The sequence below is a fragment of the Xyrauchen texanus genome, chromosome 21 (assembly GCF_025860055.1).
Source record: "Xyrauchen texanus isolate HMW12.3.18 chromosome 21, RBS_HiC_50CHRs, whole genome shotgun sequence".
Lineage (NCBI taxonomy): Eukaryota > Metazoa > Chordata > Actinopteri > Cypriniformes > Catostomidae > Xyrauchen > Xyrauchen texanus.
Window position 1 is genome coordinate 28,493,272 of NC_068296.1, and position 16,345 is coordinate 28,509,616.

The following is a 16,345-nucleotide window of genomic DNA, read 5'->3' on the forward strand; positions in this document are numbered from 1 at the left end:
ATATATAGTACAAACGGTACACAGCTTAAATGAGTTAAATCTGGTGTTCATTTATAATGTAATGTTTAAGCAACTCTACTAATTTGAGTTGCATGAACAGTTTTATCAGATACTAATGAAACATCTCAATACTAAACATTACAAAAATGACATGATAATGATAAAAGGCCATGTAGCAAATATGAGTACAACTTCCTGAAAGTTATAATATAAAACTTTATAACATAAAAATATTTTCTGGTGCTAGATGAGGGACATTGATCAACAGATTATTCTATTGAACCAACACACTCAAATAGACAAGTTGGTTAAAGTGTAGAATGTTACTTAGCTCATTGAATCACTCTCAGACTCAATGCCGACAACATGTGGACCACATGTCAAAAACCACATGCCAAAAAAAAGAATATGATTTAATTGCACAAAAGGGAACAATGGTTCAAGAGTATTAGCAAATCACTGTTATTGGCTCAAAACACAGTAGCAAAAGAAACACAGACATTCTAAATGTATAGATTTGTGACAAGATTGCTGAAATGTTCAAACATTCACTGTAAGCTTTCACCTCATAATGAGCGATTTTTGCTAAGAATTGCAAAGCACATGCCTCAGAGCTGGCAAACTGGATGGACTGTTTCATATCACACAGTAAGACACACTGCAAAGAAGTGGAATGCATGGTTGTCATCCACACAGGAAGGCACTGAAGAACCCAAAGCATAAAAAGCTTGTTTAGTATTTGCCAAGGCCCATACTGATAAGGTGCAGACCTTTGAGAATCTAAAAGCTTGTCTCATGAGCCTAAAGTCATTTTTTGTTTTTGGATCTGATGGAATCCAAAATGCATGGTACCCACAGTAATGTACAGTGGTGACAAAGTTCTTATATGGGGATTTAAGTGTGCTGAAGGTGTGGGGGAATTGTACTTCATCAATGGCATAATGAACTCACAGATGTTTACCATGACCATGCCCAAGGAGTACACAAGGAGGTTATCCTCCAGGAGTGGAAGTGGAAGAGCGTGACAATGTGTCATGAACTTGTACACTCTTGATGTCAAGAAGGGTCAGAGCAGTATTTAAAAGTTAAGGAAGACATTCTACTAAAATATTGTACACTATTTGAATTTATTCAAGGGTGTACTCATTTTTGCAACCCTTTACTTAAGGAAAACTGCCTAATTTAATTATTTTACAGATATTGATAACATATATTTCGATTATGTTATTAAGTATATGTTAAATTTCAATTTTGTCATCTTTGCATAAATTGTAATAGTAATCATTTAGAAATAGAATTATATCTTTATGTTCAGAGGGGGTGCACTCATTAATGCTGAGTACTGTATATATACCAATCAGCCACAACATTAAAATCACCTGCCTATTATCGTGTAGGTCCCCCTCGTGCTGCCAAAACAGCGCCAACCTGCCTCTCAGATTCTCTGATGCTATTTTCACCACAATTGTACAGAGTGGTTATCTGAGTTACCGTAGACTCAGTTCAAACCAGTCTGTCTATTCTCTGTTGACCTCTCTCATAAACAATGTATTTCCATCCACAGAACTGCCACTCACTGGATGTTTTTAGTTTTTGGCACCATTCTGAGTAAATTCTAGAGACTGTTGTGTGTGAAAATCCCAGTAGATCAACAGTTACAGAATTACTCAAACCAGCCCATCTGGCACCATCAAACATCCATGCAATTATCTAATCAGCCAATCGTGTGACAGCAGTGCAAAGCATAAAATCCTACAGAAACAGGTCAGGAGCTTCAGTTAATATTCATATCAATCATCAGAATGGGGAAAAATGGGATCTCAGTGATTTGGACAGTGGCATGATTGTTGGTGCCTGATGGGCTGGTTTGAGCATTTCTGTAACTGCTGATCTCCTGGGATTTGCTCTGATAACCACTCTGTACAATTTTGGTTAGAAGAATATCATCAGAGAATGCTATTCTGAGATGCGGGTTGGCACTCTTTTGGCAGCGCAGGGGGGATGGGGTGGATACACAATATTAGGCTGATGTTTTAACGTTGTGGCTGATCGGTGTGTATATATACACATGTGTGTATACAAGTATGGGTGACATCATTATGACAGAAGTTGACACATGCTTGTCAACTGTAAACTTTTACACTCAGATTCTAGGTTTCAAATCGACAATTATCACTCGTAGCACATTAACCTCTTTTAACATTTTATTATTATGTTCAATATCTGACCAAACTAATGCGCATATTAAAAACATGAAAAGAAACAAAATAAATAACATGCCTTGATTATGTTATTTCATATAATGCATTCCTTATTTTCAATAGGAAAAAAGAAAGAGTTTAATACAGTGCAAAATATATAAATGAGAAATGTTACAATCTGATTACGACAGCTGATTAACAGTTTCACAGTTAACACAAAAACCTTCATCCAGTTTCAACCCAATATAAAGAGGTTTACAGCTTACAGCTCTTGGGAGTCTGGCAGAACATTTAGCTGATAGTTTACACCTTCAAAAGAGACTTTATTCTTGTGTGCACAAAAGTGAGATGGCTGCAACTTCCCATTTTTTTGTGGTCTGTGAGGTCACCAGCAGTAATAGAGCAGCAGCACCCAAGAGGAAGAGACCCTTAAGAACATTAGAACCATGGAGGGAGGCAACTAAACATTCAACAGTTATTTCCTCAAGAGTAGAACTTGCTGTTGTTTATTTTTTGCTGTTTATTTATCCTGTAGAGAGAACGATGGACAGATATGAATATCCTCACAGAAATTGTGATGGGTCTAACTAAGTACACTCACTTTTTCTCAGTGTATGTGAACTCTTGCGAGAGGTCATCACGACGATGAGGGGCTGTGGCACGCTGCAGGTTGGAGTGAGTGTCGTAGAGGCAGAATTCACTGCTAAACTCTGCCTTCTTTTGCAATTGCTTTGAGGAGGAGTAGAGTTCTTCCTGTGCTTTCTGTAGAAACAAGTCAGATATAACAGGGGATTTCCATGAAACTAACAAGCTATTTATTAAAGCTGAAGTGTGTAATATTTTAGATGTTAAAATAGTTTCTCCAATTCCAGCGTAATATGCAGAGGAAAATAAGTAGGCCATTTATAGATGGATTTAGGTGAAAAGTGTAATCACTGTGTCACTATCAAAACTTTGCGACCAACCCAACACAGCAGCATTGCTCGCCCAATGGCATGAGTTTGGGATGGGACTAACTGTGGAAGGATCCATCACTATTTTTGTAATTCCGTTTAGTGACCCTCGTGTCGCTGAAAATACACACTTCAGTTTTAAAACAAAATATTATGTATAGAGATCATGCCTATTTCAGAAGTCGGATGGGGTTACAAGATTTTAATAAGCTGTTTCTTACCTCCACCTGCTGTGTATCAACATACACCAGAAGAGATGCAAGCTCCAGGTTTTCACTGAAGCCGTTCTTTAAAGGGACAGACCGATACCCTGTTTTTTTGTACCAAAACACCAATTTGTGTCATTGAATAGACTTTTACAAAGGTTTCTTCATTTTGTAGTGTTTCTTTTGCAAGCTGACAGACTTACCGCTGCGGACACCTTTCACAGGGAAAGTTGCCTGGGCCAGGAAATTGGGGTCAGAGAACATGTCCTCCTCAAAGACAACAAAACGTAAAAAGGTGAGATCTGGCTCATATACGGTGAAAGTAACTTCCTCTGAAGGCTGATGTTGTGGCCCAAGCCACACAGGGTACAGACCATTATCATCTGTGGATACAGACACATCAAACTCTGCTTATTTTGCTGCAATTTACCAAGTTTTATTTACATAAAGTTATAAAAGTAATATTAAAACTAACTGTCAAAACTAACATTAATAAGTCATTAATTAAGCATTGAGGTAGTGTGTTTTCCTGATTTCTTATATGTATCTATTTTTAAAAGGTCTAGCTATTGTATCTTGTTAAAATCTGATTCCTAATTCCAGAATACTAATTGAAGAGTTTTTCTGTGTCTTACGGCAAACAATAGTCTTGAATTTGTTGTCATCTGTTTGGCCACATAGTTCGATCTCTACAAAGGGGCTGGCAATGCTGCGACCAGGTTTGGGTAGATGCCGTGCTGCTATCACCTGAGGAACAGGAACATTTATATGCGAAGTCTAGAAATATTTAGAATCATACTCAGACAATTTTATATTCATTAGTCTAAGTCAGGGGTTTTCAAAGTCATGGACAGTAAGCCCCCCTCTGAGAAAATTTACAAGACCCCTTAACCCCCCAAAGTAAATAATAAAAAACATAGCCTTTTTTGCTACAAAATTACAATCAACATTTTCCCATCCCTCATCAACAACAATTCCAAAGAAACCCCATCAGTGCTGACCTTATATCTCAGCATATATACATATGCATGTACAGATACATACATATGCCTACATGCATATATACAAACATATACATACATAAAAACATATACACACACAACCATATACCTGTACATACACATCTACATATATAAAATCAATTAAGTAAAATAAACAAAAATAATAATTTTAAAAATAATTTAAATAAATATCACCGGTTTGACATCTAATCAAAATAAAAAAATGTTTTTTCCTGAGCCACGTAAAGAATATCTAATCTTTTCCAAGTAAAGGCAAGACAATATATCTCTGGACCACTATGTGTTAGCAGCACTGCCCTGCGTGCTAACAAGGAAGTAAATGCAAGGATCTCACGCTTTGATATCGATAACCATTATTCCTCTGTTGAAACCCCAAATAGCGCCACCACAGGATCTGGATATAGCTTGCATTGGAGGATCACTGAGAGGGCCTCAAATACTGATCGCCAGTAACACTTCATTTTAGGGCATGTCCAGAGCATATGAATGAATGTACCATCTTCACTTTCATTTGGTTACATATGGGATTGGATTAATTTTTTTAATCTTTTTACATAAGGGCTCTGTGTACAACTCTAAATTGAATGAGTGATTCAAAATGTGAGTGAACACATATTGATGAGGAGTGGACATGCTTGAGAACTGAACTCCATGTATCTTCTGAAAGTGAGCAACCAAGATCTTCCTCCCAGACACTCTTAAGATTAGACAAGGAAGAGGAAGCCAGCTCTGCTATCAGATTATGAATGGCAGAAATGTAACCTCTGGCCAATGCATTATGAGAAAGGAAGTTGTCTAAAGGGTTCTTAAGGGGTAACAATGGGAACTCTGGACAAGTGGCCTACCATAATCTCTGACTTGCAGGATTCTAAAAAAAAATCAGATTTGGGAAGTCCAAACCGTCACGATAATAGATCAAAAGAAGCAAATGTATCATCAATAAACCTCGTCTTTGGCAACGGTGTCTTTCTTCATTTGTTTGGCTGATTTACATGCCATTATTTGCTCTGTTCCTAAAGCACCGTGTCCGATAGCAGGTTTTTGTTAATATAAGAAACAATCTGTGGCAGGAGCTGGAGGCGCACACATATACTCCATTCGCATCCGGAAGTTCATAACCTAATATTTTTGAAATATAAATAAAGCAGGTACATTCTTGCCACTTATTTTAAGTGTTATCAGGTATTTTCCTCTAGAGTTATATTATACACTGCCTGGCCAAAATAAATTAGCATATTCTAATATTTTGTTGAACCGCCTTTAGCTTTGATTATGGCATGCACTCATCATTGCATTGTTTCGACAACCTTATGTAACGTCACAACATTTATTTCTGTCCAGTGTTGCATGAATATTTGCCCCAGATCTTGAATTAATGATGGGAAAGTCAAACGGCTTTGTAAAGTCTTCTCCAGCACATCCCAAAGACTTTCAATGGGGTTAAGGTCAGGACTCTGTGGTGACCAATTCATGTGTGAAAATGACTCCTTATGCACCCTGAACCACTCTTTCACAATTTGAGCACGATGAATATTGGCATTGTTGTCCTTGAATATGCCCATGCCGTCTGGGAAGAAAAATCCATTGATGGGATAACTTGGTCATTCAGTACATTCAGGTTGTCAGCTGACTTCATTTTATTGCTACATAATGTTGCTGAGCCTATACCTGGCCAATTGAAGCAACCCCAGATCATAACACTGCCTCCAGAGGCTTGTACAGTGGGCACTATACATGACAGGTGCATCACTTCATGAGCTTCCCTTCTTAAACTGACGCACCCATCGCTTTTGGAATAGGGTAAAACTGGACTCATCAGACCACATGACCATTTTCCATTGCTCCACAGTCTAATCTTTATGCTCCCTAGCTAATTGAAGTTGTTTTTTCTGATTAGCCTCACTAACAAGTGGCTCTCTTGAGGCCACACAGATGTTTAGTCCCAATCCTGTAAGTTCTCATCACATTGTTCATGTGGAAATGCTCTTACTTTCACTAATAAACATCGGTCTATTTTTTACAATGTGACTTAAGCGTTTTAGTGATCTCCGATCACGATCATTCAAGATTTTATTCGGACCACATTTCTTCCGTAAAGCTGATGGTTCACCACCTATACTTCCATGTTTTAATAATGCGCTGGACAGCTCTTAACCCAGTTCCAGTGATTTTGGCAATCCTCTTAATTGTTTTCTTTGCTTGATACCGGCCAATAATTTGCCCCTTCTGAAACACAGTATCATCTTTTCCACGACCACGTGATACGTCTTCTGACATGGTTGTTTAAGAAATGAGAAGCTACATACTGCATCAGTTAGGATTAAAATAATTGTTGCCAGCTGAAACATATTAATCACTGCAATAATGATCCAATCATAGGCTCTTAAGTATCTGCTTATTTAAAATCCAAACAGCGACTTTTTTTTTTGACCAGGCAGTGTAAAAATCATCATATTTCAGGTGTTGGAGCAATTCACCAATGCTGATCAATACCCTTAAATACATTCTAACAGACGCATTCGGCCAATGTGTCAAACTCGGATGCGTGATGAACAGCTATAAAGGTTTCTATTAATAATATTAAACAGTATTATGCATTATTGTTTATAAAAAAAATACAGGTTTGTTCTCATGACAATGAGAACATAAGTGATAAACTCGCATCACATGAGCCAGTCTCCATCTCTATTGTAAAAATGCACCTCTCACAAGCACATGAAGACCATCGACCCCATATTATGTTGAACTTGTAATAATGGACACGTGTGACTTCGTTCCGCATTCCATATTTTCTGCATTCTTGATAAACTTGTGCAGCTGCTATTCTGTCATTGAGATGACAGAAGACGTCAGTCGCAACTGATGTTCTTATTTGATGGTTTTATTTGCTCACGCCTCTACATCATCAGCGAGCATCAGAATATCATTCTTACAATATGAATTTAAACATGTCATGCTGTATTTCCTAAAAAACAATTACCTGCCAAATGGCGAGTTGATTACTCAAACTCCAGTATCGTTTCATCCTTGACATAACACGTCTACAGAGGCAGACTATGAATGAACAGAAGCTAAGCTTTATGGCTTTATAATAGAATTGCCAATGCATAGGACACCTTTAGAGCGTTCACATGGCCTCCCTGAGCGAGTGCATGGAGATTTCATGGAGCAGTGTACTGTATATTTGAGAGTTGTGTCCAGTTTTGAGAGAGAAAGCAAAGGACATCCTTATGTGAGCTTTGTAATGGCGCAATGGAACATGGGTGCACTCTCGCATGATATGACATTAACAGTATTATAACACCATAGAGCTACGGTCTATTAAGCTAATAATTTTAATTGATATTTACAATACATTTTTATAGTATTGATGTATCTTTTGATTTCACTTGGTGAATTTATCATCAATCTACGCGCCTCTCCTAAAATGCTCTGGTGCCCCTCTGGGGATGAGCGCCTCCCAGTTTGAAAACAGTGGCTCTAAGTATTGATGAAAACAATTTATGTTTTGTGTTGTTTTGTTTTGAAGAAAATTACAAATGAATTTAGGGAAGTTAGAAAATGTTCAGAAGTGTAGTGTATTTTCCATGTCAAACTGTAAACTGAATAATCGAGGTGCATTAGTATTACATTTCTACTTTAAAAAAAGAAGCAGGAGTTGTTCAGTTCTTAAACTCATAACTGAATGTTCCTCTGTGTGAATCGGGAATATGGATCATGTCTTACCTTAATGGTGATGGTATATTTGACATTCTTCTTCTCTTGATAAGGGTCATAATTATCTGACCGCATCATCTCAGGCTGGAGGACATATCCAGTGCCTCCGTTCAGACTGAAGAGAGCGCTGTTCAGCTGAGTGTACTTATCTGAGGAGAGAAGTAACTAAAGTATTTAAAGGGCTAATTCATTTTGGAGCCGCTATTATTTCCTCTTCTTATTTTTATTTTACAGTAGGGTGATGTTATGCTTGAGTAACGAGGCTGACGAAGAGATGCGGATCCAAACGCAGTTTGAACTTTATGTAGTCAAGAAACACAAAGTAACAACCCACGATGGGGAAAAGAAACATAAACTAGTTAAGGAAACCACGGTAGACACAAACAGGGAACTCGGGAGGGAAAGATACACCGGGTTAACATCAAACAACGATAGACGAAGACTGAACAAAGACACAGGGTATAAATACATAAACAAGGGAAAAAGGGACCAATGAACAAACAGAACTCAAACAAGATAACAAGGTGATTAACAGAAGTAAAAGGCAAACTAATGAGGACAGGTGAAAACAATGAACAGAGGAAACACGAACACTAACAAAGAGACTATGGAGTTACATAAGGGACTAAAGTGAAAACTAAGAAATGCAAAAGTGACAACAATGGTAAACAAAAGGGCAACAGAAAACAAGACAGGGTATTCATAACAGAGCCCCCCCTCAAAGGATCGGCTTCCAGACGATCCTAGAAGACAAAAGACAAAAAACCCACAGAGAACAAAATGATGGCACCGGGGGCAGACAGGCAGACCAGGGGGGGCACAAGAACCAGGAGGCAGTCCAAGGGGCACAGAGGGCAGGCAGGAAGTCCGGGGGCCACGAGGGAAATGAGACAGTCCACGGGGCACAAAGGAGATGAGACAGTCCACGGGGGCACAAAGGGAGATGAGACAGTCCACGGGGGCACAAGGGACAATTAGGCAGTCCATGGGGGCACAAAGGGACAGGTTTCGATGGTCTGGGAGCTGGCCACCGGGCAAGGGTAGGTGCAGGAGGCCTGGGAGCTGGCCACAGGGCAAGGATAGGTTTGGGGGACCTGGGAGGAGGCCACTGGACAGGGACTGGGTCAGGAGGCCTGGGGGGAGGCCTCAGGACGGGAACAGGGTCAGGAGGCCTGGGTGGAGGCCACCGGACAGGGACTGGGTCAGGGGGCCTGGGAAGAGGCCACGGGACTGGGACTGGGTCAGGAGGTCTGGGAAGAGGCCACAGGACAGAGGCTGGCAGAGCCGTGTGAGGTGGAGCCAAGGAGGACTTCGGAGGCGGAGCCGTAGAAGACTTGGGAGGCGGTGCCAAAGGAGGCTTAGGCAGGGCCGTGGCAGACTCAGGCGGTAAGGCCTTGGGCAGGTCAGGAGGCGGAACAGTGTTGGGTGGAGCCAAGGGAGGCGATGGTGTAGAAGGCTCAGAAGGCGGAGCCACTGGAGGTGGAGCCGAAGGTGGCGAGGGCGAAGAAGGCTCTGAAGACGGAGCCAATGGAGGCTTCGGAGGCGAGCCGGGAGAGGCTCGGGGGCTCCGGAGGTGGAATTGAAGGAGGTTCAGGAGGTGGAGCTGAAAGAGGCTCAGGAGGCGGAGCCGAGGTAGGCGGCACCGTGGGAGGCTTTAGGAGCGGAGACCAGGAAGATTCTGGAGGCTCTGGGGGCAGAGACGTAGGAGGCTCTGAGGGTGAAGCCGTCGACGGCTTGAGTGGCTCGAGAGGCGTGCGAGGAGGCTCGGGAGCGAGCCTAGGAGGCTCGGGAGGCGGAGCCATAGGAGGCTCGGGAGGCTCTGAGGGCGAGCCGAGGCTGAGTGGCTCGAGCGCGAGCCGAGGAGGCTCGGGAGGCTCGGAGGGCGGAGCCGTGAGGCTGAGTGGCTCGAGAGGAGGCTCTGGGAGGCTCAAGAGGCTCTGGGGGAGCCAAAGGCTTGAGTGGATCAGGAGGCGGAGCAATAGGAGGCTCTGGAGGTGGAGCCGTAGGAGGCTCTGGAGGTGGAGCCACAGGAGGCCCCGTAGGCGGAGCTGCAGGAGGCTCGAGAGGCTCTGGGGGCGGAGCCGGGGCAGGCTCGATAGGCTTGAGGGGCGGAGCCCTGGCAGGCTCGAGAGGCTTGAGGGGCGGAGCCCTGGCAGGCTCGAGAGGCTTGAGGGGCGGAGCCCTGGAAGACTCGAGAGATTTGAGGGGCGGAGCCCTGGAAGGCTCGAGGGTCTTGGGAGGCGGAGCCCTAGAAAGCCTCGAGAGGCTTGAGAGGTGGAGCTCTGGGAGGTTCGAGAGGCTTGAGAGGCGGAGCCCTGGGAGGCTCGGGAGAGGCGGAGCTCTGGGAAGCTCGGAGGGCGGAGCTCTGGAAAGCTTGGGAGGCTTGAGAGACGGAGCCCTGGAAGACTCGAGAGACTTGAGAGGCGGAGCCCTGGGAGGCTCGAGAGGCTTGAGGGGCGGAGCCCTAGGAGGCTCGAGAGGCTTGAGGGGCGGAGCCCTAGGAGGCTCGAGAGGCGGAGCTCTGGGAAGCTCGGAGGGCGGAGCTCTGGAAAGCCCGGGAGGCTTGAGAGACGGAGCCCTGGAAGACTCGAGAGACTTGAGAGGCGGAGCCCTGGGAGGCTCGAGAGGCTTGAGGGGCGGAGCCCTGGGAGGCTCGAGAGGCTTGAGGGGCGGAGCCCTGGGAGGCTCGAGAGGCTTGAGAGGCGGAGCCCTAGGAGGCTTGAGAGGTGGAGCTCTGGGAAGCTCGGAGGGCGGAGCTCTGGAAAGCTCGGGAGGCGGAGCTCTGGAAAGCTCGGGAGGCGGAGCTCTGGAAAGCGGAGCTCTGAAAGCTCGGAGGCGAGCTCTGGAAAGCTCGAGGCGGAGCTCTGAAAGCTCGAGGCGGAGCTCTGGAAGCTCGAGGCGGAGCTCTGGAAAGCTCGGGAAACTCGGAAGGCGGAGCTCTGGAAAGCTCGGGAAACTCGGAAGGCGGAGCTCTGGAAAGCTCGGGAAACTCGGAAGGCGGAGCTCTGGAACTCGGAAGCCGGAGCTCTGGAAAGCTCGGGAGGAGGAGCCCTAGAAGGCTCGAGAGACTTGGGAGGCGGAGCCCTGGAAGACTCGGGAGGAGGAGCCCTGGAAGGCTCGAGAGGTGCTGGTTCTAGGATGGGCACGACCACTGGCGCTGGCTCTTGGACGGACCTGGCTACTGGCACTGGCTCTTGGACGGTCATGGCTACTGGCACTGGCTCTTGGACGGTCACGGCCACTGGCGCTGGCTCTTGGACGGACGAGGCTTCAGGTGCTGGCTCTTGGACGGTCGAGGCTTCTGGTGCTGGCTCTTGGACGGTCGAGGCTACAGGCGCTGGCTCAGGGACGGTCGAGGCTACAGGCGCTGGCTCAGGGACGGTCGAGGCTACAGGCGCTGGCTCAGGGACGGTCGAGGCTACAGGCGCTGGTTCATTGACGTTTGAGGCTACAGGCGCTGGCTCATTGACGTTTGAGGCTAACGGCACTGGCTCATTGACGTTTGAGGCTAACGGCACTGGCTCACTGACGCCTGAGGCTACAGGCACTGGCTTGGGACGGTCGAGGGCTCAGGCTCGCTCACAGTGACATGCGTGGGCTTTAGCTCGCTCACCGCGATATGCGTGGGCTCTGGCTCGCAGACCGGGCTGGCGCTGGCCGGAGGCGGAAGCCCGTCTTCTCCTCCTCCGGCAGACGCAGTGGGCCGCTGGCTCATGGAAGGCGACTGGCGTGGGGACGGGCTCGCTGACAGGTGGGGCTGGCGCGACAGGAAGCGCCAAGGACGACTGGGGAGTCACCACAGTGGGAGGAGAGGTGGAATCCTCCTCGGCGAAGACCACGGTGTAGGGTGAGCCGCAGACCAGTAAGGTCACCTCCAGGAAGTCGCGGAGAGTCCAACCAAGCGCTGCCGGGCGCAAACGCTCCCTGAGCTGAACCGTGTAAAGTGTCCCTGAAGAAGACCACCAGGGCTGAGTCCGGGAAGTCTGTGAATTTCGCCAGCCGAGGAAGTCGCTGATGTGGTCTTCAACAGGGCGGCCCTCTTGTTTGAGGTTGAGCAACCGGCAGTTGGCCCGTGATAACTGCTGGATCCATAGTTGGTCTATCGCTCTGTTATGCTTGAGTAACGAGGCTGACGAAGAGATGCGGATCCAAACGCAGTTTGAACTTTATTCAGTCAAGAAACACAAAGTAACAACCCACGATGGGGAAAAGAAACATAAACTAGTTAAGGAAACCACGGTAGACACAAACAGGGAACTCGAGGGAAAGATACACCGGGTTAACATCAAACAACGATAGATCGAAGACTGAACAAAGACACAGGGTATAAATACATAAACAAGGGAAAAAGGGACCAATGAACAAACAGAACTCAAACAAGATAACAAGGTGATTAACAGAAGTAAAAGGCAAACTAATGAGGACAGGTGAAAACAATGAACAGAGGAAACACGAACGCTAACAAAGAGACTATGGAGTTACATAAGGGACTAAAGTGAAAACTAAGAAATGCAAAAGTGACAACAATGGTAAACAAAAGGGCAACAGAGAAACAAGACAGGGTATTCATAACAGGTGACCATACAACCTTTTTTCCGGGATTTAAAAAATGTACACGTTCTCTCTCTCAAACACCCGCCTGCGCACGCAAAATTGATTGCCAGATTGCTCTGCCGCTCTCATCCAGAAAGATCAATAACTTAAGTACACTTTTAAAAGTACATTCCCCAATATTTTTAACTGGAATTGCTGACCATATTGAAACAACATTAAATATTTTAAGTATTATGGAAATGTAAAACTACTATGATGGATAAAAATAGATTGTGATGGAAACTTTACAACTCAACTTGTAACGCAACCTCTGTATGTGACCTGTAAAGCAGACTCTTGCGTGTCAATGGCAAAAAAGTCCGAAAATACAATTAAAAAGGTCAGGCCATGTGAGGGGAGAGCCCTGCATCTCTATTCATATAGTATCCTTACAAAATACTGTGACAAGCGCCAAACCTCAGTCAAAGGAGAGTTTGTAATAAAAAATATATTTTTAGGGAAAGTACACCAGGGCACAGCAGGAGAACTGAAAAGTGAGAAGTGTAGTATAAAACATATTTTTAATAGCATTTGATCACAATAATATGGTCACCCTATCTTACAGTATTCTTACAATATTCATTCAATTTTGTATGTTTCTCACCTTATCCTAATTTTAAACTTTTCACTTTAAAAAAAAATGTGCAAGTTTACATGCACACCAATATGCTGATTACTCCCAAAATTCAGCTTATTTAAAAATCAAGCAAGAAAACTGTGTTTACAAAATAATCACGTTGTTCTCTGGTTTTGATGTCAAACCATGAAGAGACATGTGCTCAACATGTGCGCACATTGGATAAGCCGGTGAGAACACCAGCAAAGGTGTTACATGCCACTCAAATCACTGTGATGGGCAAAAATCTACCCATGTTGACTGGTTTCTTCTTACAGATAAAAAAGAACGCTGTTTATTACGTTTACATGACCACACGCGTTATCGGCTTATTAAGCATGATCGTGTAAGAACGTGCACGTAAAAGGCTCATTGTGTAATTTCCTCTCTGCCTTTATTTACTGTGTTACACTTCATCTTACCTGCATTTTGAAAGTTAAGAGCCACCATGTGGCAGCCACACATCCACAGAGGATACGGGTCATAGTTGGAGGAATCCACCCTTTGTGCCTTAGGGTAGATGCGGCTCAGTGCTTTGCGGTTATACCTAATCAGTTGAGTTGACTTGCTTTTGTTGGGTACCTTATTCTCTATGAAGGAGCGGACCTCTTTGTAGGTATAATTGTCTGAAATACAAGAGAGAGAATTGTTTAGACAACACAGAGTTCTATAGAAAATGTTATAGTTATAAATTGATCTCTGATACATACAGTTGCCCCAAAATATTTGGACCCTACACAACACAAAATATATGAATGTCAATGCATTATTAACTAGGGGTATAAAAAAAATATTGTATTATATTGTATCATACGATACAAGGCTCACTATACAATACCATATGTATTGTACGATACATAAACACATTATAGTGTAATATAGCACAATACTGAGAGCTGTGGAACAGTCTCCTCCCCGGAGAGGTGGCACTGAGCGCTCACAGGAAAACAGTGCAACACAATTATAGTCCAGAGGCGAGAGAATCGGTGGAAAATGTCAAGTAGATTGTACTCTAGCGGTACAGCTTGTCAAATTTGCCAAACAACAGTTTCCTGGTGCTACAGTACATCAAACATGTCGTTTTATTTATGCCGACATCACCACGCAAATTGGTGGATTTGTGAGGCAGAAACCTCAGCAGTAACTATAACAGCTGCCTCTCCCAGCTGACACGGAGCATGACATGCAAAGTAAGCTCTTAAGTTATGAGACATAACTATCAAAAAACAGCTTATTCAAAAGTTCGACAATGTAAGAAACCCGCGATTACATTAGACTTATAATTATCTGATTTTGACTTCGAAATATTAACAGCTTTGAGAACAGCACTTGTGCACATGTTATAAGCTGGTTATAACAGCAGTAAAGTTTACATGCAAAGTGAAATAGGGGAAGAGAAAGAGTTTTTTCCTTGCCACAGTCAGTTCAGCTTGTTCACAGGGGGCTTTCAGACAACAAGGCATGATTTTCTATAAAGCTGCTTTGAAACTATGTGTATTGTGAAAAGTGATATACAAATATAAATGACTAGAGTGTAGATAAACTTATTTTCTCAAGAAAAACATGAAAATTGTTAGTTCATATTCGTTTTTCTCAACCAGCTGTTGTTTATGTTACTTAGAGCTCTGCTTTTTGTTGCCAATGTCAGACACTTTTGTGGCATTTATGATTTAAAAGACATTTATGTCGAATCCTTGAATAATTTTCAGAGAGACATTTATTTGGGAGTGCTCAAATCATATCATATCATATCGTGAAATGTGTTTATTGTTACTTGTCTAATTATTACATTAAACATTTATAAACCACATAGCATTTATTTTACAGAAAGCTAGCACAGGCACACTTTTCAAGCAAAAAGATTTTTGTTGGATTTGAATACACAATTCTAATACAATTGATATACTGTTGAAAATTAGGACAAAAAGTAATCATACACTTTCTGGCTGCCAAACACTGTGAAGAATGTCCATAGTTAATGTGTAGACATTCACCTGAGGTTACTCCTGTGTGAACTTGAGAACTTATTTTATACATCAACTAATAATCACTTTGGGTCCAGTTGGTTAAAAGTAATTGCAAAATGGACCAGAAAAGTAAAGTTGGTTCTGAGAAAAAAATTACTCTTTGGGGCCACTGTACGTAATCTTATATGTAATCAAATAGGTATACATGCATATTTAAGTCATCATAAAAATTTGAACTGGTGACTGTACCAAAGCGGTCCTTATCTTTGCTGCGAGGCTGGCAGTAAACGACTATTTCTGACATCTCACTGGCAACTTCCTCTTTGCTCTCAACCTCCTCCTGTTTTCTTTTCTGTAATGGGAACGTTTTATAAACATTTATAAACTTCAACTTTTCAAGTAGTCATTTAAAGCACCTTATGTCAATTTGATTGAAGAGAGGGCGTGGCCAGAAGAAGTTGATAGATGTTTATGTTTGATAACAATAGCCGGAAATGGTAGACCGGATATGTGCTTGAGAGATAACAATAGCCGGAAATGGTAGACCGGATATGTGTTTGAGAGATAACAATAGCCGGAAATGGTAGACCGGATATGTGATTGAGAGATAACAATAGATGGAAATGGTAGACCGGATATGTGTTTGAGAGATAACAATAGCCGGAAATGGTAGACCGGATATGTGTTTGAGAGATAACAATAGCCGGAAATGGTAGACCGGATATGTGTTTGAGAGATAACAATAGCTGGAAATGGTAGACCGGATATGTGTTTGAGAGATAACAATAGCCGGAAATGGTAGACCGGATATGTGTTTGAGAGATAACAATAGCCGGAAATGGTAGACCGGATATGTGTTTGAGAGATAACAATAGATGGAAATGGTAGACCGGATATGTGTTTGAGAGATAACAATAGATGGAAATGGTAGACCGGATATGTGTTTGAGAGATAACAATAGCCGGAAATGGTAGACCGGATATGTGTTTGAGAGATAACAATAGCCGGAAATGGTAGACCGGATATGTGTTTGAGAGATAACAATAGCCGGAAATGGTAGACCGGATATG

At 43.2% G+C, this 16,345-nt stretch overlaps 1 protein-coding gene across 2 annotated transcripts in view; it reads right to left on the bottom strand.

The window, feature by feature from the left end:
- Positions 1-248: 248 nt before the first annotated feature.
- plcg2 (phospholipase C, gamma 2) overlaps positions 249-16,345 on the bottom strand; it is a 39,847-nt gene continuing 23,750 nt past the window's right edge. For both annotated transcript variants that reach the window (XM_052152458.1, XM_052152457.1), the window contains exons 26-33: positions 15,525-15,627; positions 13,731-13,934; positions 8,109-8,248; positions 3,996-4,107; positions 3,564-3,743; positions 3,376-3,464; positions 2,803-2,963; positions 249-2,730 (exon numbers count right to left, since the gene is read on the bottom strand). In XM_052152458.1, the coding sequence (XP_052008418.1) occupies positions 2,685-2,730; positions 2,803-2,963; positions 3,376-3,464; positions 3,564-3,743; positions 3,996-4,107; positions 8,109-8,248; positions 13,731-13,934; positions 15,525-15,627 (1,035 nt within the window). In that variant the 3' untranslated portion in view covers positions 249-2,684. The remainder of the gene's footprint in view (positions 2,731-2,802; positions 2,964-3,375; positions 3,465-3,563; positions 3,744-3,995; positions 4,108-8,108; positions 8,249-13,730; positions 13,935-15,524; positions 15,628-16,345) is intronic.